The sequence below is a fragment of the Nicotiana tabacum genome, chromosome 1 (assembly GCF_000715075.1).
Source record: "Nicotiana tabacum cultivar K326 chromosome 1, ASM71507v2, whole genome shotgun sequence".
Lineage (NCBI taxonomy): Eukaryota > Viridiplantae > Streptophyta > Magnoliopsida > Solanales > Solanaceae > Nicotiana > Nicotiana tabacum.
Genome location: NC_134080.1, coordinates 170,660,973 through 170,669,463, shown reverse-complemented (window position 1 = coordinate 170,669,463; position 8,491 = coordinate 170,660,973). Strand labels below are relative to the sequence as shown.

Genomic DNA, 8,491 nt, shown 5'->3' with positions numbered 1-8,491 from the left:
TTTCCAATAGACCATCGGTTCAGGAAGAAACTTTCGTGCAGTAGAATAAAAAAATAAATATATACAAGCATATCTTTTAATCGAATTAAATGAAATCTTTAATTATGAAAGTATGTACTAATACAATATTTCTTTTATAAGTGGTGCTTTAAAGTTTTTAATAAGATTTGATCAAATTAAAATCTTTAGGCTTATTATTGGTAATCTTAAAAATTCCATATGACTATTATATAAGAATAATTTATAAAGATGTTTGTTGCAATTAAAGGTAAAGAGCTGGTAGAGAATGATAAAATATAGTATAACTTAAAAATTAGATTCAAAAAGTATGACTTTTATAGTAATACCTATTATATAGGGAGTACTGTATTTATGTTGGAATTGGACTAAATTCCAATTCGTGTGAAAAAATCTCACATTTTAGGTAAGGGGCTCCCTAATAAGTTCTGTCATTGTACCTGGCTAATGTCTGAGTGGAATAATTGAGCTAAAATTTGTGGATTGTATGCAGCAAACGCATCAAAGCGCGCTTCACGCGCGTCTCGGAGGCAATAGATGTTCAAGTGAAATTGATATTGATATTTTTTATTAAGGTCTCGGGGTGTAGTGTGCTCAATAGTATTACACTGCACAAATGGCTTCCACTAGTCTTCAACCTTTGTACAATCCCACATTATCACTCTCAAAACCACCATTGCTGAGTCTGTCGAAGAAGCAAATTTTCACTGCTAGGAGCCTAAATCAATATACAAGAAGAAATTGCTCATTCATGGCAAGGAACAATGAAAGACAATTGCCATTACTGCCTCTTGGCAGGCTCAGACTGAAGGTAGACAAACTCAATGCTTTTAATTTCGATTTTTTCTACTTCTATTTCCCACTTTTTTGTCGGTCTTTTTTTTGTTTCTCTTCCTTAGCTTTTTTCCCCTCATAGGTTTCGGCATCTTCAGGAGAAGAAGCTCAGTCGAATAATGCTGAATCGGCGTATCTAGAGGAATTCAGTTGGTCTTCTGTTATTTTGCCGTAAGTTCTCCGCAGTATTGTTTCAGTCAATTATTTTGCCGTAAGCTACATAGTCTACTGATGAGTTGGATTTTATACATATAAAATTCAAGTACTTTAATTTAAGATTCTCGAGTTATGAGACATTTGATCAGCATTTTTCTTTCTGAGGTTATCATATTTTAAAGAAGAGGAAAAGAAGAACTCATATGACCTTATATGCAATCCAGAAGATCCTATATTGCAATCCTGGGTTAATAACTCAATTCACTGAAGTAAATTAAAGAGAATGAAAATAATTAAATAAAGTGATCGGGACCACAGGTCTTTAACTCTCGTATATTCCATATTTCTTCTTTGTTTTTACTAAATTATTAGCTTAATTCTCGAATGGTTTGGTAAATTAACTCAAAAATTGATAGTCTGATCAAATTGAAACTCTTTACTTATGGTGATTAGAAATTTATTAGTATTCATCTCCGCGTGACGATACTGTTACTTGATTGTGATGCGTAATTGCCTATACTCATGTATGTGATATTAAGCAGCAAGCTTTTGCCAGCCATACTCTTTAGATATACATTTTCTATCTAAATTCTTCCGTCTTGCTCTTTGTGATCTCAGTGAACTATTCGGTGATAAAAGTCAATAGAAACTGGTCATGTGGGTTTTAATGTTCAAATAACTATGTTGACTCTTTCGCTCAAAAAATATTCTATGGGTTTCCTTTTCAGATTGAATTGTTTTCCCCGGCAAAAATAATAACTCATTGTCTCAAATGTCAGATTTCTCTTCCCGGCCCTAGGCGGTTTATTATTTGGCTATGATATAGGTGCAACCTCAGGTGCTACCATCTCATTGCAGGTATTTATCAGTTTCTTTGCTGTATCCCACATCATCTGTGTTTTACTATTCGTATACTATCTATTAAGGATTTACATTGAAGAAGTTCATTTATTGATGTATCAGTCAGCTGAGCTTAGTGGAACGACTTGGTACAACTTCTCTGCTGTTCAGCTTGGTCTTGTGGTATGCTTTCTATGTGGCATATTCCATGTGTAATTATTTCTCTGTCATACCAAATTTCTAAATATCAGTTCTTCTTCTTTCCCCTGGATATAGGTCAGTGGTTCCCTTTATGGAGCTCTTATTGGCTCCATACTTGCCTACCCATTCGCTGATTTCTTAGGTGAAGTTCACTTACTTAAAGTTTTGTTGAGTCTCAAACTTATTCAGAAATAATTTTGGCTAATTTTTTGGGTTAACTTCTGTAGGGAGGAGGAGGGAACTGATCATAGCAGCCCTTTTATATGCGGCTGGTGGGTCACTAACTGCCTATGCTCCAGGACTAGGGGCACTTTTGTTGGGCCGGCTTGTTTATGGGCTTGGAATTGGTTTGGTAGGTTTTGTTTGCTTTTTAGTCATCCCAGTTCCACCGTTTGTGCTTGCTATACTGGCTATTTCTCTGCCATAGCTTAATCATTGGATGAGTAAGTACCTGAGATTTTACATTTGATTGTGCTCATTGGCCTCATTTCAACAGGCAATGCATGGAGCACCTCTATATATAGCAGAGACTTGTCCATCCCAAATCAGAGGAACATTAATCTCTTTAAAGGAGCTGGCAATAGTACTGGGTATTTTGGTATGTTTACCTATATCTCTTAAATTCTCATATCATCTTAATTTGGCAAGAGAAATGGATCAAATTGAATGATGGAATCTCCAGCTGGGTTATTTTGTAGGTAGCTATGAAATTAATGTCGTAGGAGGGTGGCGTTACATGTTTGGATTAAGTGCTCCAATTGCTTTACTTATGGGACTTGGCATGTGGAGTCTCCCTCCCTCTCCCAGATGGTTACTTCTGAGGGCAATTCAAAGTAAAGGGCCACTGCAGGGATACAAAGAGAAGGCCATTGGTGCATTGAGCAAACTAAGAGGCCGCCCTGCTGGTGACAAAGTATCTGAAAAACAAATAGAAGATACGATTATCTCATTGAAAACTGCCTACTCAGATGAAGAAGCTGAAGGAAATTTTCTGGAGGTATTTCAGGGGCCAAGCTTGAAAGCATTTATAATTGGCGGAGGTTTGGTCCTTTTTCAACAGGTAATATAATTTGAGATAGATCTACTTCTTTTGCTTGTGATACTTTGCAGTTTCTGTGAAGAGCTATCAGCTGATGTTAAAGTAGTTTCTTGCTCTCAAGCTTATGTGGTAGTTTTGACAGATAACTGGGCAGCCAAGCGTTCTATATTATGCTGGTTCAATTCTTCAGGTACCCTGCTAATTATACTCCTTAAGTTTTCTCCTCATTAGTAATTTGATCTTGCAAAAGGTAATTTTGAAGCAATTTCTTATCAGAGTGCTGGTTTTTCTGCGGCTGCGGATGCTGCTCGAGTTTCAGTCGTTATTGGTATATTTAAGGTAAGTGAAGTAGCTGTAGCCAGGAGAAGCCTGTTATCTCTCGTTCAATAATATTAACCTGACTCTTTTATTCGAAGGACTAATATTCTGTTGGACTAGATTTCCCTCTGATTTTATGCTCTTTGTTTGCGTCGACTAAAATTATTCTCCTACAGTCACTAATGACGGCAGTTGCTGTCCTAAAAGCTGATGACCTTGGGAGAAGGCCATTGTTAATTGGAGGAGTCAGTGGAATTGTAAGCATCTAATCATATGATTTTGTACTTTAGATTCTTATCATTTTTCATCTAGGGTATTATTCTGCTTGTTGGTATGGTTTCCTAAAGAAAGTATTGCTATCTGTGTGGTGTGATCTACAGGCCCTATCGCTGTTTCTTCTTTCAGCTTATTATAAATTTCTTGGGAGTTTTCCTTTTGTTGCTGTTGCTGCTCTGCTTCTCTATGTGGGATGTTACCAGGTGATGTTCTTGTATATTCATGCTTGCACGAACAACTCTATCTATATATTATTATAAAAGCACGAATATTAAAACGCTAAATGTTGAACGACTTTTATACCATTTGAAAGTGAATTAAGTTACATTCTATGTTGGATAAAATTGTAATCTCCATGAATATTTTAATATTAGATGAACTAATATTTACGATTTTCAAGTTGGCTAAGAATTCATCATGTTCAGTCTCCTACCGAAACTGTCTTTGAGTTTCAATAATAAATACTTAACCTACTTTGGAAAAACTATTATCACTAAATTTTTTGTCCTAGTTCAACCAAGTTACTTAATTGATAGTGGAAATGCCTCACATACCTTTTAGAATTTAAGGTGACGTGGTGCACCAATTCTATTTGACTTGCAATTGGAAAATATTTGGCAACGACCAAGTGATCCTTTATATAGGACTAGCATAATTCTTGCTTGCTTAGATTTGTAATGACATTGTAACTCTTCCATCATGGGAGTTTGAATCAACTTTGGGGACAACCTATTGTAACTTGATTCCAAGTCAAAACATCAGGTGCCCCAATGTTTCTATAAAAGGACTCTTTCCGCCGATTACAAGCTTATAAATCCAAGTGTCTAGTTTATTTAATTGATAATGATAATTAACCATAACAGATCAACAAATCCTAGGAGGGAAGCTTCATATTCTTTTTAATTCTTCAGTTATGTTCTTATACCGTCAGCAGGTTAGAAGAAGTTTGTCGATGATTTTACTGGCAACGTCTAGTTCGAAATTTTTAACTTTGTTGTTCCATATCTATTTTATGTGTTCTAATTAAACTTTATTTAAAAACAAAATGAATATTATTGCCCCTATTTCTCCTCTCTTCCTTTTTTATGTTGTTGTTGCTTATTTGCTTTACGTGCTCAAGATTAATTGTTCAAAATAAATTTCAGAAGAAATTTGACTGAGAAGTACTTTCACATGTCCCATCGAGATTTATATTTCGAATGTTCTAGTTCCACCTTTTGTTCGTGCAATTTTATTATTTATCATGCCAGTCTTTTACTTTTTTTTTCATAGTGTTTGTCGCAAGACATTTGTGCAAAGCACGAACATAGAGATGAGTAATTTTAATTGTGTGTATATATGTACATATATATATATATATGTGCGTATGTGTGTGTGTGTATATATATGTAGGTTAGTATCCACTTTTTCTTATTCCTTAAATATTCCTGTAATTACATTACCAACCCATTAGTAAGAGGGATAAGTCTTTTGACCCGAAAAATGAATAGTTTTGAAGGAAAGACAAAAAAGCCCATTCCATTTTTCTTGTTTAATGAGGAGGCAGAACTTCAGAAAATAGAAAAGTGGGCAAAATTTTAACCTACTACAGCCATGTATTAGGTTAGTGAAAACCAAATATATATACATACATACACACACACACCGAGTTTACTCCCTGAGCTTGACGCCAAATCCCTTTGACACACTTCTAAAGGACGGGCAGTTCTTTAGTCACCCAATCTTTCTAAAGTGTGAGTCCGAAAAAGAATGATACTTTTCTATATTTAGTAAAAGTTCAATTTTAAACTTCCATATTTACCCTTGATGAGATAATTTATAGCACACAAATTTCTATGGCTTATTTTAGACCACAAGTTTCAAAAGTCTTTCTTTCATTATTAAACTTCATGTTAAACACCATCATATAAATTGGGATGCAGGGAGTGTTATTTTTCTATATATGTATGTATATATCAGGTGATATTCGCATATACTAGACACATATAGTACGTTAGCATTGTATCCATCTTTTATCCCATCCAATATTCTCCTAACATCACAATGCCAACACACTAATAAGGGGGTCTTTTTGTTCTGTCAACAAAAACTTGTACTTGATTCTAATTCAATCCTATTCATTTGGTTTCCCTTTTTGCCCTTCCCCTGATTTCCTTCTCTCAATGTGCTCATGTTTTTTTTTTGAGGTGCAACTGCAGAAGATCTCTTTTCAATTTGTCATGATAGCCAGATCTTTTCTAAAAAGTTTAGTCGTTTGCTGGTATAGAACATAGATCACTATCTTTTTGGCTATGAACTGAAGACCTCATCTGAGACAACAATGGAGAAAAGAGTTCATAATGACAAATTTTCACTTTATGGGGTGTTCAACTGGTTATAAGTAAGAGTATGAGTTCAAGTACAATGGCAATCTTATGCTAAGGTGATTTTTTGTGAAAAACGAATTGGGAAAAACTGAGAGAATGCTTTAATTCTCCTTTACATGATTATCACTAGTCCTGCTGTTTCCTTCGTGGCTCTGAGGGAGCCGTGACTGGTGCTCTTGGAGAAGATTGTGAAGAAAGGAAGGGTGTGGGTGTGGGGGATGGACTGGTATAGTATTTTGAATGAAAAGACAGAAATGTCCATACTGTGTATGAGATGTTAAGGATATTTTGGGTAAATAAAAGGTGAGTACTACAGTCATGTATACATATACATATTGGCTGACCTACTAAATCATCAAAAGAATTAGATTTCATTACTAACTTAAATACTAGGGTATTGACCTTGATCTACTAATCTTCCTAGTAATTTCAGAGACCTTGTTTCCCCTCTCTGCTCTTTAATATGGAATACTTAATTGTTTATACCCCAAATCCATAAATTTTTAGCATATCACCAAATGGGCAGTACTGATTTCTTAGTAGGTTGACATACTCTATCTAGTATGTTTTGCGAGTTATTGATCTCTTAAAATTAAGAAAAAGCTTTTCCGAATTACATCTCTTTTATACCTAATCAATCAAACTAAACCTCAATCCTAACTGGGGTCGGGCGTATCAATCCTCTGCATCCAATCCGTTATATTGAAACACGTTTCATCCTAATACTACTCATATTCCTAATAACTTTTCTTTTTCTGGAAGTAGATTCCTATAGGTATTAGTAAGAGAAATATGTATAAGCTCTCATATTCCAGTGGCAATCCTAGAAGATATATTACATTATATGCATTTATTGATAGTAAATTACTATGATAAATGAATGTCTTTATTTTTAAAACCCCATTCAAAATCAGATCGTGAAATTCAATTTGAAATAATCAAAGTAACATGTTAATTTATGATTTTATTACTGAAGATTTTGATCATTAGAGATCAAAAGGTACATTGTTAATATGGGAATTCTACACTGAAGCAGTTATATCTTTTAAACTTGACATGCGTTTGTGTCTTATGCAGTGAGTGATTGTGGAGCTTCAGTTATGTTGCATCTTTTTGGTTCTTTTTGGTTGCGTGAACTGCTTGGGACTTTATTCTCTTCTATATTCGTTAGATAGCCATATAAGATTGTGTTAGCTTTTTAGCTATGATGATTATAGGTACCAGTGAGGAAAGGTAATAGCTAAAATCGTTTTCATATTTGTAACAAAGCATTACATCATCTTGAAACAAGTGATTTGTCAGCAACTTTTCTATGTCACTGTAATGAATGAACTCACTGAAATATGTTTGTTCTATGGCATTGAAGATATCTTTTGGGCCTATTAGCTGGCTTATGGTATCAGAAATATTCCCACTCCGCACCAGAGGGAAGGGGATAAGTCTAGCTGTTCTCACGAATTTTGGTTCTAATGCAATCGTAACCTTTGCTTTCTCACCTCTGAAGGTAAGAATTGTTCTCCTGCAAATATTAATTCCAGAATAACATGTGTTGGATGATTATGGTTTCCACTTCTGTAGGAGTTTCTTGGGGCAGAAAATCTTTTCCTTCTGTTTGGAGCGATTGCTTTGTTGTCACTTCTGTTTGTGGTCACCTCTGTTCCAGAGACTAAAGGCTTGAGCTTGGAAGAAATTGAGTCCAAAATCTTGAAATGAAAACATAGTTTTGTATCCTGGAGCATACAAATAGAATATTACCTGTTCGTTAATATTGTATCAATTCTATCAGAATACATACTTTATGGTTGTTCTATAAATTATAAACTGGGATGATTTCTATGGTGGTGGTTAGGGGTGTACATAGGTCTGGTTGGTTCGGATTTTGCAATTACCAAATCAAACCAATTGTGTCGGATTATTAAATCTAAAGACCAAACCAAACCAATAAAACTCGGGTTTTTCACACTCGGTTTTTCTCGGGTTTTTGTTTTTTTCGGGTTTTTTTCCGGTAAAATTTTCGTAGAACAAAACATATAAATTGTGCTCAAAATATTTCTTTAATCCTAGTAAGATACAACTATATAAAGTATTTTCCAAGAAAATAATACAAAATATGAGATGTGTCATGGCATTATCCTAAAATATTCAACAATAAAGACAATAAAATTATGTAATATAAATATTGCTAATTAAAAAGCCACAATAAAAGTAAACATTAGCTAAAAGTACTAAGTCGTGATGAAATAAGTAGACTAATAAGGGAGTATTAATTACGATGACTAAACGTTAAAGAAAAAATAAAAATAGGTTATGCATTTTTATCTAAATTATCGCAAAACAAAATATAGATATTCAATACATTCCCGTTCATAGTATTGAATTGAATGTCTTTTGTTAGCATTAGTATTGATTTAATTTTGGTTTAGGCTTTTGTTAGCATTATTTA

The 8,491-nt window shown here is 34.3% G+C and overlaps 1 protein-coding gene across 2 annotated transcripts; it reads left to right on the top strand.

Annotated features, from left to right (window-relative positions):
* The first annotated feature begins 400 nt into the window (after window positions 1–400).
* LOC107775431 (D-xylose-proton symporter-like 3, chloroplastic) lies at window positions 401–7,884 on the top strand. 2 transcript variants are annotated; one of them, XM_016595160.2, is made up of 15 exons: window positions 401–424; window positions 512–829; window positions 935–1,023; window positions 1,788–1,866; window positions 1,972–2,031; window positions 2,125–2,191; window positions 2,277–2,401; window positions 2,546–2,647; window positions 2,732–3,109; window positions 3,231–3,278; window positions 3,365–3,427; window positions 3,583–3,663; window positions 3,787–3,885; window positions 7,415–7,552; window positions 7,627–7,884. In XM_016595160.2, exons 2-15 carry the CDS (start codon window positions 635–637, stop codon window positions 7,759–7,761), a joined length of 1,659 nt encoding a protein of 552 aa, XP_016450646.2. In that variant the 5' UTR covers window positions 401–424; window positions 512–634; the 3' UTR covers window positions 7,762–7,884. The 2 variants fall into 2 exon arrangements, with proteins under 2 accessions (XP_016450646.2, XP_016450647.2); XM_016595161.2 differs by lacking the exons at window positions 401–424; window positions 7,415–7,552; window positions 7,627–7,884 and adding an exon at window positions 7,126–7,390 and having other exon boundaries at window positions 470–829.
* Window positions 7,885–8,491: the final 607 nt, after the last annotated feature.

Coding starts and splice junctions, on each gene's coding strand:
- LOC107775431 (XM_016595160.2), top strand. CDS start 635: ATGGCTTCCACTAGTCTTCAACCTTTGTACAATCCCACATTATCACTC. Junction 1,024..1,787: donor TGGTCTTCTGTTATTTTGCC/GTAAGTTCTCCG, acceptor CTCAAATGTCAG/ATTTCTCTTCCCGGCCCTAG. Junction 3,664..3,786: donor TTGGAGGAGTCAGTGGAATT/GTAAGCATCTAA, acceptor TGTGATCTACAG/GCCCTATCGCTGTTTCTTCT.